This window comes from Danio rerio, chromosome 14 (assembly GCF_049306965.1).
Source record: "Danio rerio strain Tuebingen ecotype United States chromosome 14, GRCz12tu, whole genome shotgun sequence".
NCBI classification, from domain to species: Eukaryota; Metazoa; Chordata; class Actinopteri; order Cypriniformes; family Danionidae; genus Danio; species Danio rerio.
In genome coordinates, this window is record NC_133189.1 from 12,567,061 (window position 1) to 12,585,316 (window position 18,256).

An 18,256-nucleotide genomic window follows, 5' to 3' on the forward strand; every position below is an offset into this window, starting at 1 on the left:
GCAGATCCAGGTCAACATAAGCGCTGGTTTAGTATCAACAGGTCTGTATCAAACAGCAATATTCTTCTTCCATTTTGCTTCTTTAGCAAATGTGTCTGTAGGCACGGGTTATACGTTATCATCCCGCAAATTAAGTATGCCTTGCACTTAAACAAGTGGCCGAAAACAAGGCGCACCTTACTGCCTTTATGTTGACAAGGAAAAAAGAAGAGGCTGGTCCTCTTATGAAACGACTGAATCAGCTGGGTATCGATTGTGCAAAAGTGTTGCTGTCTGTGTTGTTACAATTGTAATATTTAATACTATTGTGATATTCAAGATTTGTATATTCATACAGCTCTGGATAACTTAAAACAACGATTAGACCTTCAGAGCGGTGTTAATGCGTCCTGAAGTAAAGCGAAACGGCTATAAACTCCAGCAAGATAGACTGATTATATGCAGAGCCATATACCTTTATCTCTAAATAAAGTGGGCTATAACTATAGAAACTGTGTTTATTTTAACTGAAAGCTTCGTCGTGTTTTCTGACCTCACGCACCTGTCAGTAAGCACTCCCAAAGGTTCAAACAGAAAGCGCACAGCACGGTTACAGAAAAGTTTGGCTGTTACCTGACATCTGGTGAACGCCCATCCCTCTCTGCGCAGCCACATTAACAGTGTGAGCAAATCAACGTATATGAGCTGAAAATCCGGCCGCTTTGACAGCATTGGCAATGTTTCTGGCGTTGTCGGTTGTCAAGCTGGGTTAAGTTGGTTTTGTTTTTGATATTCCTGACACATTCAGACGGTCCCTTACTAAGAGCTCCGTGCGAGCTCTCCCGGCTAAATATTGCGAGGGCTTAAACGGAGCAGTGCTTGTAATGTCGAACGAAAAAAAGTGTTAATTAGCTCAACTTTTGCAGGCACGCGTGACGTTATTGGAAAGGTATCACGGGGTGGGTGTGTCGCGATCCTTCCTTATTACACCGCGACACAGGATCGTAGATCTGAGTGTCGCGATTTCGATTTTATATCGTGTATCGTTACAGCCCTATTGTTTACCGTGCAACTCAAAATATTCACTCTAAAATAGCATGTCAGTTTGGCTTGCACGCTACCGGACAAGCACTAGTTGCTTTTAACACATGAGAGAGGGTTCTTTTGCTGTGCTCGTGTTCAAGGAGGCGTGGATCTAGATGGCAGGGGAGGGACTGTGATTCGGAAATTTGTGCTAAGTTGTTAGCACTGTGGAAGATCACCTACTGCACCTTTAAGTAAAAAAATCTTACTATCCAGGTCAAATCTGCTCTCTCTCTCTGCTGTAGTGTTGGTGCTGCTGAGAGACTGAGACGCACCGGCCAAAGCTTGCGTATAAAGTAATGCAAAAACTAATAATGATAATTATATTAATTAGTATTGAAAGCGAAAGCAGAATTTCAGACATGTCCGGGAAAAAGAGGATGTATTGTCACCTCAAGTAATGAACTGGGTCAGTCTATTTAGTAAAAGGCTTTTTTGTTCTTCGTGTCCTTGCGCTCTTCTCAAAGCTACATCCAAAGTCAGAACAGCAGTTCTGAATCCAGCGCGTCTCTGTCGGTCTGCATGCAGAGCATGTGAGTCTGTGGCTGAGTGTTCTTAGTTTCTCGTAAACACATAACCGGGCTGCCCAGGTAAAGACTGTGTGTTGAATTAGGTCTTACACTGGATGTGCCACGATATGCCATCCATGGCCGAATAGTAGACGTTTTCTGAAGCTTGCATGATGTGCGACATGCCACCGTTCAGTGCCATGCGTTGCTTGGCAACTTATTCAAAACAACATAAAGACCGACTGACATGAAGTAAATAAACCAGTTTGTGCCGTTGCTGATAGCGTCAGCATGTGCAACAGTCACAATAGATTTCCAACATTATATAGCATAACTTGGTGTGAAGAGCACTTGAGATAGCCAAAAGTGAATGAAGTCCTCAATCAAGCTTATTAATTTTTTTAAAATAATAATAATAAATGAATATTTAAAAAAAAAAAGAAAAATAAATATTAATTGCACTTGTACGACTAAAACTTTCCAGCTTGCGCTCATATATTTTTTGCTGCAAATGCGAGCAGAATGGTCGCACTGTCAAGCCCTGACCCAATAACACAAAATTTTATGAAATATTCACATCACACCTGGTGAAAATGCAACTGCAAAGTACAATTGACTACAGCACATTAAAGTTGGAATTGGGACAGTTTACTGATGAAATTCCCACCTCTGTCTCTGAAATGCAGCATTAGATTACTGATATTGTTTCACATAGCACCGGGCTTATCTTGCTGATGCAGAACTAGCCATCATTTGAGAAGTGATGTGAAATGACACATCTCACAGAGTTTGGGGTCTAGCACCATTCTAGACGCTGAAATGCAGCATGTTTATAAAAAAAATAAAATAAAAAAATAATAAAAAAATAAATAAAATAACAGGTTACATCCTGTCTCGCACCTCTTGACTCACCAAAAATTAAGAGTGCAGGTTTTTGCATTCAAATATGTTTTTTTTATTTTTTTTTTTATAAACTTTATAAAAAATTCTAAATCAGATTTATTTTGACATCCTTACTCTTAATAATCTATGTGATCAGACAGTGTTAAAGCCTTTTCAGTTTTTAAAGAAAAATAACCAAAAAATGGTCAAATATCTTGCAAGCAGTAGATTTGTATTTATAGTTCCTTACCAAAATCTGGCATTATCATTGTATGGGGCATCTTCAAGTCCTTGTGAAGCTCCAGGATCCCTCCACCTTGATCCATAATCTGTGACAGTTCTACAGCACTGTAAAAGAAAAAATATATAATACTTAATTACTGCTATATGAGGATTAGAGCTGTGGACTATAATATTTTCATGCAAGTATCGGGATTAAGCTGAGAATTATTCTGAATCATCATAATTCTGATGAGATAATTCTGCACTGATGAATGACAAAAAAAATCTAAAATGTAATTAAATGGGGATATTATGCTTAAAGTACTTTTTTATTGTAAATCTCTTTTCGGGGCAGCACAGTGGGTAGCACGATTGCCTAACAGTAAGAAGGTTGCTGGTTCAAGCCTCAGCTGGGGTTTCTTTGTAAAAATTGCACATTCTCCCTGCGTTGGCGTGGGTTTCCTCCGGGTGCTCCGGTTTCCCCTACAGTCCAGAGACATTTGGTATAGGTGAAATGGGTAAGCTAAATTGTCCGTATGCGTGAGAATGAGTGTGTATGGATGTTTCCCAGTGATGATTTGCAGCAGGAAGGGTATCCGCTGTGTAAAAAAATATGCTGGATAAATTGGCGGCTTATTCCACTGTAGCGACCCCAGATTAATAAAGGGATTAAGCCGAAAAGAAAATGAATGACTGAATGAATCTCTTTTGGCTCGGGGTATTGCAATGTGTTCATGCACACCAACATACAAAACAGCAGGTGTAAGCGTTATATAAAAAAAAAAATATTCCCGAAGCTGCTCTTCCAATGAGATTAGCACTTATGTTCATGTGCCTGGAGCTGCCGATGTTATAGTACACATGACTTGGAGGCGCTCAAGCACAAAACGGTCTAGGCGATCACAGTTTCACAAGCTATTTTTTAATTCAAAGTTGTGAATTACATTTATGTGCAAAACTGGACTATCACATAAAAAACATGCAAATAAAGCAACATTTCCATCCAATGAGTCAAGAGGAACAAAATCATCACTTCCCGATTAACTGGTGCCAAACATCAAAAAATAAAAACGGAATTTGCTGAGGTAGGAGAAGCTGCGTGAATCTTTTCTTTATTTAATAAAATTACTTGCGCCTCAAAAGACAATGCTGACTTGCAATGAACGCGTGGTGGCATTTGAAGGTATGAGATGTTGAGCACAGACGATCTTGACAATTCAGAAAGTCATTAATTTAATAACACTAATACTAAAACGATTAAGGCGTTTTAGAATGACCAAAATAACATTTCAGATTTACAATGTGCTCAGCCTGCTGGTTTGTCCATTAACACACATTTTTATCACCACATGATCTCTTATAACAAAATCACATGACTTTTTTAATGCGCATACTAGAATTTGTTTAGTAAAAGTGTTTGCATCGTAGTTTATGCACATCTTTTCTTATCAAATAAAACATTTATCCTACGCAGTTATGCGCATAGGTTTTTTTATTCGCATTTTTAAAATTTATGTGCATCTTAGCATTTCTATCAACCATTTTTTATGCACATATCCCAAAATAGGTGGATGCATTGATGAAAGTTGACTGTGAAGCTGCTTTTTTTTTTTTTTAATTGGTGTTTGAACACAAAAGCTATATGATAAACATAACTACAATAATTTTTTGGCAGGAGGGAGTTATGTATGGAAGGGTATATTATGAGAGTTTCACTTTTTTTTGATGACTTCCAAAGTGCCATCTAACGTCAGGGGGGTGATTTGACTCTGCTCAATGTGGGTAAAAATTGCTTGGATTGGTTTGAATGTGGAAAAACAATATAAAAAAATGCTGATGTTAAGAGCAAGCAAAAAGCAGATGCGTACGAGCTGTAAGAATTGAAGCTGGAATGGCACAAATGTTTTCAAAAGCACCTGCAACACATTTCATTTTCTGTTTTATTATGCGAAGAACATGAATGAGAGAAAGTGTGAGAAATGCTTTGGTGTTATAAATTAAAAGCCTTATCATCAGATATCAATAACCACAGTCAGACTAATGAGCTCAAGCAGTGAGCCCAAAATCATGCTAAATTTCCATTGTCGAACAGGTAGCCCCACATCACTGCTCTATGCAGAAAATCAGACTTAGTATACAGCATCGACATATCTAAACTAGACGACATATGTAAATGACTATCTAAAACAGATTTTTTTTTTGTTTTTAGCCATTAACAAACCACCAACTAACAAACATGTAATCATCAATATTTTACAAATGTTTAGTCACTCACTGCTTCCCTCCATAACTTTATTTGTGCATACAGGACTAGACAAAAATTCTACTTCAATCACATTTCTGATATCTCATATTTAGAACTGTTAATAACCACTTGAGTCATATTTCAAAAAGATTTCTTTTAAATTTAGCTTAAACATGGCTCTGCAAGTAAAACAAGAAAAGCTTGTAATGCTGTCCAACAAACCTTCACATTTGACAGTAGTTCCTTTCACGTGAAAGTGTCACAAATTTTAAGAAAACCTGAAGCTCTCATCAGGAAGGAGAATGTCTGAAAGAAACAAAGACAAAGAAAGAAAATAGTTATTAAAATTATTATGACAAAACTATAAGCTCCCAAATCTTATCCAACATTTTCCGGCTAACCATGATAAATTATGTGAGTTACTTCAGATAAAATGTTGTTTTTTTTCCCTCTGTACAACAATGTGGTATTATATTTCATTAAGTCCACCCTTCAAATATTAAAAGCCAGTGTAATAGACTTAACAAATTATTTTAGCAGACTAAAGCTGCAGTCACATTAAAGTTTGAGCATGCAGTATTCTGTCATGTGGCGCTGCGAAAGAGGGGCAGGATTAAAACAGATTAGACATTTAAAAAAGCGAGCGGTTGCTCCATGTTTTAAATTTCTGTCCAGAGATGTCATGTTTTGATCCTCGATTGATCTCACGCTGTCAAGTGATGTGATTTCGCAGGTCAGAGTTCACCAAGCTTGAACTTTGCACCACAAAAACCTGTGAAACTTGACGCATGACCCTGCGTTTCCGGTCTGACGCATTTGCGTGCATATGAATGGAAGTCTATGTGAGGAAAAGCCCAGTGTGACCGCAACTTTAAGGCCAGGACACAGCATGTAGACGGTTGGTCATTATTGGTCTATTGGTCGTCATCTGTCCACCTAGTTTGTTTGGTGTGTTACGCACATTGACTCTCACTGGAACTCAATGGTGATTAGGTCAAATTGGAATCGGCTGTCAGCTGAAGAGAGCAATTTGACTGGTTATTTGGCTATGAATTAGAGCAAGAGAGACATAGTAAAGTGATTTAGCAAGTTAACAATTCAGAAAAAAAGAAGCCGGCTGTAATTTCACTACATTTCTCAAATATTTGCAAACAATATTGATTATTAGGTTATCAAGCATATTTGCAGAAGTGAATTCCTCCATGATAAATGACAATTACTGTGATAATTGCAACACTGCTTTGTTTACACTTTCACCAAAAAAGTTCTGGCCTTCCATTGTGAGTAAAAAACATGTACTGCTCTCTGCGGGTGCAGAGAGACATATACTCCCACACAGGCCCAGAACAGCACATTTTCATGTTTAAGTCAGTTTCTGTCCATTTGGTGTGTTCACAAACAGCATTTTTGTTCAGGTGGAAACAGACACGAGTCAACGCAGTTGGGTTTGTCAGTGATAGCTGTTTAGTATTGGTTCGGTGTATACTGGCCTTTGGAAACAAGTTTTTCCAAACAAAATTGTGAACATACAGGGCTTGGTCAATGAAACTGAAACACTAGCCAATTTAGTGTTGGAGGTTTTATGGCCAAATTTGACCAGCCTAGTGGCCAATCATCATTATACACATTCAACCAGTAAAACCACAGGGTTTAATTAGGTATAAGTAGCAGAAAAATAGGACAGTTTTACTTCCAAGTATTGCAATACACACACAATTATGGGTGACATATCAGAGTTCAAAAGAGGACAAATTGTTAGTGAGTGTCTTGCTAGCGCATCTGTGACCCAACAACCAGAGTATCCCGAGTAATGTCAGCATATCACCAAAAAGGCTGAACCACATCCAACAGCAGTAACTGTGAATGCAAGAGGAAGCAGTCTGAAAGGGCAGTCTGGGTGCTAAACTGGATTTTATCCAAAAAATAAATAAAACCACAGCAGCCCAACTCACTGCAGAATTAAATGTGTGCCTCTCCCGTTTCCACCAAAACTCTTCGTCGGGAGCTCCACAGATTCAATATAAAGGCCACGGCCGGGCTCCTATAGTCAAACCTTTGATCACTTGTGCTAATGGCAATTGTCAATTTTAATGGCACCAGCAGCAAAAACATTGGGCTGTGAAGAATGTGAAATATGGATTGTTCTCTGATGAGTCCACCTTTACTGTTATTCCCACATTCGGGTGAGTCATGGTGTGGAGAAGCCCCAAAGAATCGTACCACCAAGATGAACACAGCATCAAGGTGGTTAAGTGATGGTTTGCAATATCATGGCATTCCCTAGGCCTAATACTTGTGCACTTCACAACCAAACCATTCTGGAGGACAATGTGCAAGGCTCTACACCAGGGATCACCAAACTTGTTCCTAGAGGTCCGGTGTACTGCAGATTTTAACTCCAACCCTAATGAAATACACCTGAACAAGCTAATCAAGGTCTTACTAGGTACACTTGAAACACCCAGGCAGGTGTGTTGAGGCAAGTTGGAGCTAAACCCTGCAGGCCATTTGACCTCTAGAAAGACCCCTGCTATACACCATAGTTAAAAAATATTATGATCTAAAGCTAGGTGTTTCAGTTTCATTGTCTAACCCCTGTATATTGTACTGTAGGAAATACAAAAAAATCCAAATACAGATATTCACATATCAAACATATCACTCACTCAGTTTTCAGTATGAGTTTCTCTCAATCAGCGTCCTTGTTCAATAGTCAAGGCACTGATCAAAAAGCCAGATATTATGAGGGCTGTCTCAACTACAAAATTCTTTTAGTGCATCAAAATTTTTCCTCTGTGAAAAATCCCAAGGCACCATAAAAACCAGGGAATGTAGATGTTTGATGCTAGTATTAGTAAAATATCGATAAGCTAGTGTGCTCCAAAACAGTGACAAAATCCATGTTTAGGAGATGTAAAACATGTAAGGGTTGTAGTTTGTCACTTGCGCCTAAATGGGTCAACAATTTTATTCACATTACGTCAGACTCCTCATTAAATCATAACCAATCAGTTTAGTATCTGATATGTCCCGCCTCCTTCAAGACCCTTCTCATTTGCTTTTTATTTGATTATGAATAATGAATCAAATTATCTACAATTTTTTAATTAATATAATCATTTATTTATATTCATTCATTCATCCATTCATTCATTTTCTTGTCGGCTTAGTCCCTTTATTAATCCGGGGTCGCCCGGGCGGAATGAACCACCCATCTATTTTTAATTATAAATGAACATAGTTAGGCACAGAACAATGTAGAAAACATTTATAAGTGATTAATGATTGAAATGTTGCTGGTACATGAAACAATAAAATGATAAATCTGTAAAATACTTTTTAAAACTTGATCAAATTTATGTGAAAAATATGAGTTGTGTTATTCATCTTGTTATGAATTTCTGTCACTCTCAGCGTCCCAATGTCTAATAAACCAAGCTCATAATTTCCCCTAACTGCCCAGTGTCTCAATTTATCTACAACTAACTTATTTTTCAACCTAACCGATTCACAACCTTGGGAGGTTGAGAGCTGATTGAAGCATATCATATAAATACGGATATTAACTGTTGCACAACCATATTATTTAAAATGATTTGTTTCAGTTCATTAAATGGACATTACCCAAACCTGAAAATCAACTCGCAATTTGAAAAGCATAATTTGAAATGCAGCAGGGATTGATGCAGCAGAAAGATTTATAACATTTTTAACCAAACCATATCTTCTAATGCTTTTAGATATGACTACATTAACAAACTACATCATGTACAAACATTAAAACAAATCTAATAAAATTTATTGCAATTGAGTCTTTTGCATGCAGCAGTTACTCTGTCAACTGTGGGTGACCTATGCCAAGTTCAAACTGCATGATTTTCAAAGTGGTCATATCACACTGCATGACTATCTGGGGTTGCGTTTCGTCGCTGCTTTGTTTACACTGCAAGATGCAATAAGGTGTTTGGAGAATCGCAGACAACTTTGTCTCGGTCCGCAAACCATGCGAAAAGTTACATGGAAACAAAGCGAGGTCACGTAGTGTATCTTTAGTTGTTATCTACATAATGGGAAAGAATCCTTTAGTGGGGTAGAAAATGTACTTATTTTGCTCACCTGGCTCTTTAAGGGATTTAGCAATTTCCTCACAACTTTTTTTTCTTTTTTGACCTGGTTGTGATATTGCTTAGATGACACGTCAAACAGACACTTGTGTTTCTGCAAAATTGACACTAGTTTCCTCAAATTCTTGGGTCCAAATAGTCTGAAAAGAAGCACTTTTTACTTCTTCCCCATTCTCCCGCTGGCCTGCAGGTACCCATACTATTGAATGCTGCTCTCTCATTAACTGTAGGTAATCGCCGATGTTATTTTCAACCAAACCACATTTACACGGCAAGATTTTAATCGCCAACCGCTCCATATATTTAGCATGTCAAATATCTTACGCATATCAGCGACTCATCTGTGATTCTCTCAGATCACGTCTTTAATAGTTCACGCTGTGTGTTTGTTACTCGCTTACACAAGCACCGATTTGCCCGTGATTTCAGGCATTCATCTGCGATTTCTCAAAACCTGTCAGCGAGTCAAAGTCTGGGCTAAAATCATGCAGTCTGAACTCAGCATTAGACTTTTGTAAGTTTTTGTTCTGGTTAAAATTATTGGGTAAACAGTCACTACTATTTTAGTTTTATGCAAAACTTTATTTAATGATAACAGATGACAATAAAATAAGCACATTAAGTAATGATGACCAATACATTTGCTACAGTATTTGTCAAGCAGTGATAATTGTGTTAAAGAAAATAACGCAAAAAATATCTGTTGATGAACTTTTTTCCAAAACTACGATGAGATGAAGATGGGACGACGCAGGTATTATTGGATATTAACAGTGACTAGGTTTACATAGACATCAGTAATTGAATTATTTGCCCTAATCTGAACAAGACAATAATATTAAGTGTTTGCTATTTGAAAGTTCCTATTATGATCCCATTTTACATGTTATAGCACATAATTCGATTAAGGTCATTGCGTCACCATGCGTTTAATGTAATTTCAGGTGTTTCATTTTTAATTTGTCAACTTTAACTGCAGTTTGGCACTTTTGCTTTTATTCAGGAACATTTCATGCATGCCTGCCGTGACGAACGAGATATTGGATCAGAGTATGAACTGCTGGAAGAGTGTTGTTTTATGGCCCGTTTCCACTAAGTGGTACGGTATGCTTTTATGGCTGTTTCCACTGTCAAAAGGCGTATCGAACTGAACCATACCACTTTTTCGGCAAACTTTCGAAAGGGTACCAAACACAAGACAGGGTACCAAAAGGAGGAGCTACACGTGCAGCTGAACGCTGATTGGTTACAGACCTACGTTATGAGCTCGTGGAGCTAGCCAGAATGAAAAGAAAGGAACCTCTATGTTTTAAATACACAGCCGAGACATTACATCGTAATACTATATGCACAAAATAACAAGTCACGGTTGACCCGAGCTCAAACAAACCTTGTCGTTGTTTTGATGTACAGCCACACAGCCAAGAAGAACAAAATCTGCCGTGTCCTGTTGTTGTTTTACAAGGCCGTCTAAAAGTGAGAGCGGTTTTTGCTTTCTCCAGGGAGCTTGCGATCGCGTCTATATTAAAAAAATAATGAACTACTTGAGCTGATGATAATAATGTGTGGGATTATTGAAGTGTCTCCATCATCTGACCCTTTCAGTAAAGAAAAGGACAATGCGAGAGTGACGCACAAAAAAAGGAGAAGCCCGATAAAACAGGAGCAAATTGTTTCAGCAACCTGAATCATGAACAAACTGCCATGTTTATCATCGCCTTTTGGACTATTATGAACTCTGAATGATGGAATTACTTTCTAACAGAGGCTACATATGCTGGTGAAAATTACAGACACAGATGAGAGGTTTGCACTGACTGTGGGCTATGTTGCGTGTTGCTTTTTAACCCAAATAAGGACTAAATGTATGCTGGTGTAGTTTATTTGTAATTAATAACATATCAGAGACTGTAAGGGGCTGTATGTGTTCATATATGTTCATTTATTTATTTTATATAAGTGCAGACGTTACAGTAGGCTATTTCGCACTCATTGATCTGCAGTTATAATCAAATATGTTTATAGAAAAGTTATTAATAAACATTTATACACAAGTATTTATATGTGTAAAGCATCTGTTTTGTGGGAAAGGCTTCTCATATAATATGTGACCTGTACAGCTTTACTGTAGACATTTATTCGAATGAGAATGACATCGACTGAAACTTCCTGTTGTACACCATGCCCATCAAAAGAGTTCCCTTGGTAATGGAAACGCAAGCCTGATAAATGTGACCTGTACCATACCATACTGTACCAGTCAGTGGAAACTGGCCATTAATAGAATTTGATACAACACGCCAAATGGGAGAAAACCTCTGTATTTCGCAATGCAGGTGTCTGTGGTCCTTTACTGACTCGGTAGATGCAGAGAATAGTGTCAAACAGCTGTGTGTATTTCCATTGGAAAATGCGTCAAAAATCCTACATGACGGAACAGTTTGATTAAGGTGTGTACATGTCTGTACTGCACTTGAATGATGCGACTAAAATCAACATACTCCACGTCTTAATCTAATTTTGGATTAGTCAAAAAATAAGTAAACAAAAAAAAAAAAAATTAATTATACAAAATTAAATTAACAAAATTATAAAACAAATCGGTGTTTACATTACAGACATTATAGATTCAGAGTTTTGCCTTAAAATAAGACTATTGGTGTCCAAGTAAACATACTCACTGACTACTTTAATATGCAACTTCTGACAAAAAAGACTAAAATGTAGCTAAAAAGATTAAATCTTATTTAAAATTATGTAGTTTTAAAATGCTACATAAGAACATGTTTGATATAATAAAAATCCTGATCGTAGTTTACCAATGTAATGTAGTTCCAAATACAACATGAGCATGTTTAAATGTTAGAAACTTTGTCTACTTAGTGTTTTATGATGCAAAAATACTACATAAAAAGGTAAAGTTTGAATGGTTGAGCTTTAATGGTCAGTCATACAGTACTCTGACCAACACTGCAGTGCTGACAAACATAATACAGAGACATCGTAATGAGAAAAAATAATAATAATAAGGTGGAGAAAATAATGTGATTTTGCAATGCAGTGGATGGATTGGAATAATTATTAATCGTATTGCCTATACCAAATTATCAAAATGCACTAAAATGTCAAGACTTTAGTCGACTAAAACTACAATGATTCGGAAGGCTAAAAATAAATAAATGTCAATCAAATCATATTCAAAAATTTTTACAATTGTAATATAATATTAAACAGGGGCCCTTTGTAATTACAGACAGTAAATCAGACAGTATAACAATTCTGTCAGGGGATTTCCAACGTGACGTCATAACTAATTTTGAAAAGGAAGTCTACTATAAATACACAACTGTAACTTTTTAATGGACGCAGAATCTAAACTGTTGTCAGTGCAACGCTCATGGCAGTCGTCATGTAAACTAAACGCTACTATTTTTTTTTTTTTAACTAAACGCTACTACGACCAAGGCTTGGCTAATGATACGTCAAATTGCTCATTTCCGGTTAAGGTTATGTTGTATATTTGATTAATGTATTTCATTATTATTGTTATTCACAGATCTACTGTGCCATGTTTTGTTTGGACCTTTATTTGATCTATAACTAATGAATATTAATTTGTTACGCGAGTTTAACTGCTACAGTTACCAAGCAACGTTGGTGAGACTTATTAATATTCATGAGGTAAGCCTTTATCGTAGTAGGTTTCATGAGCAAGCATACTGGAGAATGCGAAAAAGAGTTTTCAAATCACAAAGTTTGTATGGTTTCAATGTATGTGTACTCTTAACAGCCTGACACAATATGTTGCATGACGCTACCAAATTTTGTTTAGATAATCTCTTAGAAATCAGCCTAAACGTAGTTTAATGCTTGCGCAATTGCAGCTGCGTAAGTGCGCCATCTTGCTCTCCGCCATTACACTACATGCTAATGGGCTAATAGCATTAGCTAACTACCATGTCAACCCGTAATGAGTCTAACAAAATCCATTATTTCATACAACAATGCAACGTGTATACATCTTCAGTGACTTCTCGTAACTGGCCAGTTAATGCGCCACAAACGTGTTGCGCAGTTGTTGTATGAACTAAATTTACGCATGTTCCTGCGCATTAAAACGCATCCTGGCGCTTGAGCAAAACAGAGGGATCAGCCAGGCCCATGAAGGCCGACGGCTACAATTTTATACACACGACGCACAAACTCAAAATGCTTTACCTATTGCCCGACTGCCTTCAATGTGCTGATGCGTTTCGGATCCCCTCGAATCTGTTGCAATTTATTATCATTATTTTTCCAACGGTAGCACTACTGCGGCCTGTACATCGAGGATCCCAAACCATCTTTTCCAGGCCTAAGCCAATCACGCTGCTCGATTTGTTGCATCAACCAATCAGACTTCTCGTTTCTCCGTTTCAGCCAACCAGACTGTTCTTTAACAACAGCAGAGGGAGGGGACAGAGAGAACGCGCGGCTCACTTTACGTCAACACAAACGATGTCACTACGCTTTCTGCCTGTAAAGATCGGCCCACACAGACTTGAACTATTTTCTTCATTTCTTGTGTTCTGTAATATGCAACATATTAAACACAGAATGTACGATCTGTTAGAACAGCTTGTCCACTACTCCGTTTCAAGGTATTTGACCAGCAAATTGCAATCCCTGATAAGAATGATATGGCCTTCCTCTTAGGTTTATTGCTGTAATAGATTTATTGAATTTTTTGAGGCACTCCTTTATCATTGCATACTCTGTGATATTTCCAATTTAACCACCTTAGGGTAGATTTAAATGTAGATTATACAGGCATTAAAAATTCATATTCAAACACCCAGACATAGTGAAAGTGTAATAAACTGCAAGCACTTTAAGAAACAGTGTTCCAGTAGTTATGCACCTTGGCACAATGCTGTGATCTTAATTAAAATACAATAAAAGTAAATAAAAATAAATTATTTCCTTCTCCTGATGTCAATTTTAAACAAAATATCCTTCAGAATTGCCCCATTGTGTCCTGATGATACAGACAGACAAATGTCTGCCTTAACAGAATACAACTACTCCTTCATCATTTAAAATATTGTCTCTTTTTTCTACATAGAAATGACAGATCATTTGTTTAAAAAACATGCAGGATCAAAATCAGGTTATCCACAGTATCTAAGAATTAAATTCGACATGTCACAAAAATTACATGAACTACAGGAGTAAAAATTTTTCATTATTCAAGTTTACATACTTTTTCAAACTTTTCACATGAAAAAAAGGTATGTTACAAGCAAATATTAGCCAACCATCTATATTCCAGTCTCTGAAACAGATCCATTGTTATTCATTATTACTCTTATCAATGGAGGCTTGTTATTAATCATCACTCTTGTTTTAGGACCTCTGTGCTGATTTTCCTTTGCCGTGTCTTCTGAGGCAGTGGTACCACGCTGGAGTTCTCTGTGAAATTTACAAACAAAATTCTCCGAGCTTCAGTAGCATCCATCTTTCCAGGATTCATCAGTAAGGTGGCCAGATGGTTTGGTCATCCCTAGTGACCTACTATGGTTAGAAAAAGAAAACAACATCAATTCCACCTAACTTTCACAATGAGTGTGACAGGGATGTATTTATCTGGTTTTGAGTTACCTTCTAGGAGTCTGTGGAAGTCTAGTTCTGGAAGAAGGTGAAGCTGGCGTCATGCCTCTTCCAGGCGTTTGCCTGGTGACAACAGCAGTCCTGCAGCCTGAATATCCAACACCATTTTTGGAACCTGGGGACTGAACCCTCCTCATTGCTTCAGTGTGCCCAACTTGTGCACTTGGTGGCCCTTTGGCATGCTGTCGCAATGCAGACATAGACCCCACAGGGCTGAGAGCTTTCATGGGGGCTCGCAGATAGAGAGGTGACTGGCCATCACTCCTCATCCTTGAAGATGATGCACCTACAAGAGTGCCATAAAACAAACCCTCATGTAATAATAATATAAGCTTGTATTCATTTAAATAATATCAGCATACTTTAAAGAACATGCACTACATTTTACATGTTAGGCAATATTTTAAAGGGAACAACCCTTGTCTTGTTCCATGTATTGTGACTAAAAAGAAAGTTTTAAAAGGCTCCTATTTTGCTTCTATTTACAAGATATAAAATAAGTAACAATGATGTCTCAATAATGTGTATGTGAAGTTTCAGCTCAAAATACCAATCACATCATTTATAATACCCTGAAAATGTCATTTTTTGGGTCAAAGGGAATTTTTGCTGTTTTGCTTCTGTGCAACACTAGCAAAGTCCAGGGGTACGTTCTTTGTACCTCGCTTAAATGATCTAAGATGATTTGGCAGATCATAGTCTTGATAACTGATCTCTGGCTAATTTGGTTCTTCAAACAAGTTTTTGAATACGATTAAAATGTCTGGATGAACTAATCTGAGATCGCTGCATGTGTTGTGAAGGACAGATCTATTGGTCCTCAAAATCATGATCAGGGGTCCGTTCTTCGAACCTCGCTTAAATGACCTAAGATGATTAGGCAGATCCTGGATCTTTTAATCTTGATAACTGATCTCTCGCTATTTTGGTTCTTTAAACAAGTTCGCGAATCAGATTAAAATGTATGGATAAACTGATCTGAGATCGCTGTGTGTGTTGTGAAGGACAGATCTATCGATCTTCGAAATCATGATCAGCAATGCAACGATTGGCTGACGGCACAGCAGCGTAATGACATCATCTGATTAATATTCAATTATCCATGTGAGCAAAATTACATCGAATTCGCAGTTAACGGTTTGTTAAATATGATACGCAATAACTTTACACCTTGTTGTGGTGTGCATGATAGGCTCTTTCATGTGTCAAGAGCAATTTATTCAGTTTTACAGTTAGAGTGGATTTTCCTTAGTAGCCATATAGTAGAATTATAGTAGCTGTTTTTTTAATCGGTGTAAAGAACAACTGGATGTTTACAAAAGCATCTTGCAACTTTTGTGAAGCATCAAATCACTGGCATATTAACTGTCAAAACATGTTTATGACTGCATAAATGTATTATTGCTTTTTTAAAAAGTTACATATTGTGCATGTCTGTTATACACAAATTGTACTAAAGCGATCTAAAAAGTTCATATCAATGTTTTCTCTTTGCACCACCAGGTGGCAGTCTTTTTACTTTCATTGTGGGGGTGCAGATTGCATACGTTTTATTAATATATATATATATATATATATATATATATATATATATATATATATACAGTGTATGTATATATGTATGTGTGTATATATATATATATATATATATATATATATATATATATATATATATACATATAAATATATAGTTTAAAAATATTTACTATTTTCCCAAGTGTATATAACTACTACTGTAAGAAAATATAAGATTTGGGTACATACTTTCTGTATTTTCTTTGCTTGAACTGAGCCGATCTAATCCTGTTAATTGTGAATCGAACCTGCTTCCGACTAGGTTTGAGCTACCAGAACTGTTGCTATGACAACAACTCTCGAATCAGTTTTGAAGACCGAAACGACCCTGGATAATTTCAAATCGTCAATAACCAAATCCAGCTAACTGAGTAATCCACGTACGAAGAACGGACCCATGCAATGCAACAATTGGCTGACAGCACAGCAGCATAATGACATCACCTGATTAATATTCAAATATCCATGTGAGCAAAATTGCATATGATTTGTAGTAAGCGATTTGTTAAATATGATATGCAATAACTTTCCACATTGGTTGTGGGCTGCATGCTTTACACTTTCACGTGTCAAGAGTATTTAGTAATTTATTTAGTTTTACAGCGGATTTCTTTATTTTAGTAGCCATATTATAGTTGCTGGATGTTTAAATTAATTTTGCATCACAAAAGCATTTTGATTTTGAATTGTTGCTTGCACCTGGATATTGACATTTAAAAACAGCAGTTGGGTCAAGAAAAATAAAATACACACATCACTATGCGTTTCCGTGTACTTGTTCTTCTGTCATTTTCAGGATCTACCAGTAGAGTGATAAAGTTCTATGGGTTGGCGACCAGATTTGAGACACCGCTTCTTCTTAAGGTGCAGTTGCATGACAGATCTTTTAATCCCAGTTTCACTGCAAATCCTGTCTTGCAGACATGATAATATGTTTAATACTGAGACATGATAATATGTGCCCATTAATCAATATCAGTAGCTGGGGATAACTGTACTGCTAAGTCATGGTCAGATGTCATTAAAAAAATTGGGCTTTAGATTCTGATTTAATGATGTGTTTATACCAGTCTAATATGGCTGTGTACACACTTTTCATTTAATGCCCTTTAATATAATTACTTCCTGTCTACTTCCCACAATTTATCCCACAAATTGTAAATATTGAGGAAAGCATTAATATTTGACATTTCTTTGCAATCAACAAGCAGTCATCTCGTTATTAATTCTAAATAGAAATTAGTATTGCTTTAATTTATCAGCAAAAATCTGCTAAACATCTCAATGGAAATGATCCGGACATCAGTACAAAAGTTGCTGCAGATAATGAGCTTTAAAGCCTGCTCCATGATGATGCTCACCATTGTGTACATGATGCAGTGCATCTTATGCCCTATATATTCATAATTATAATTTATGTAACTTCCATGCACAGCTGTGTACACTCAAACAGGAATCTGTTTTAATTGTATGAACACTGCATAAACACCTTCACTTCTGTGTTTCTAAAAATCACAGATCCTATGCTTATAAAAATTAACAAGAGAATCATGAACGCTTGATAAAAAAAATTGAGAAGACTCAAATAGATCTACTTTCGTTTCATGCACTTTCATAGCAGCCTAAATTTACACATGCCAATTTAATTTTTTTTTTTTAGAAAAAAAATTAATGTAACATTCTATTTTTAGTTTTCTATTCCAGACTATTTTCTTTATTAAAGTTCTTTCAGAAATGCAAGATAAACTATATTATTAGTAAATATTGTTTTTATTTTTTCATATCTCTTCTGAATGCTGAATTTTGTTTTTCATGTCATTTTTCTTTTTAAAAAATCTCCTTTGTTGTTATTTGGCTTACTGGCTTAAGAGATAAAGTTACCCATATGATCGTCATCTCCACAGATCTGAATATCCCTGTGTTTCATACAGATTATCCTACATAATTTGACTATTTGTTCCCCACTTGAATTGGTTAATCTGCAAGTC

The 18,256-nt window shown here is 36.7% G+C and overlaps 2 protein-coding genes across 6 annotated transcripts in view; both read right to left on the bottom strand.

Moving 5' to 3' along the window:
- znf711 (zinc finger protein 711) overlaps positions 1-13,518 on the bottom strand; it is a 45,450-nt gene extending 31,932 nt beyond the window's left edge. For both annotated transcript variants that reach the window (NM_001105523.2, NM_001365610.1), the window contains exons 1-3: positions 13,263-13,518; positions 5,143-5,226; positions 2,704-2,801 (exon numbers count right to left, since the gene is read on the bottom strand). In NM_001105523.2, the coding sequence (NP_001098993.2) occupies positions 2,704-2,779 (76 nt within the window). In that variant the 5' untranslated portion in view covers positions 2,780-2,801; positions 5,143-5,226; positions 13,263-13,518. The remainder of the gene's footprint in view (positions 1-2,703; positions 2,802-5,142; positions 5,227-13,262) is intronic.
- Positions 13,519-13,740: 222 nt separating this feature from the next.
- zgc:66447 overlaps positions 13,741-18,256 on the bottom strand; it is a 31,324-nt gene continuing 26,808 nt past the window's right edge. For 3 of the 4 annotated variants that reach the window (XM_073921201.1, XM_005157125.6, XM_021480979.3), the window contains 2 exons: positions 14,685-14,979; positions 13,741-14,597 (listed from right to left, as the gene is read on the bottom strand). In XM_073921201.1, the coding sequence (XP_073777302.1) occupies positions 14,528-14,597; positions 14,685-14,979 (365 nt within the window). In that variant the 3' untranslated portion in view covers positions 13,741-14,527. 4 annotated transcript variants of the gene reach the window in all.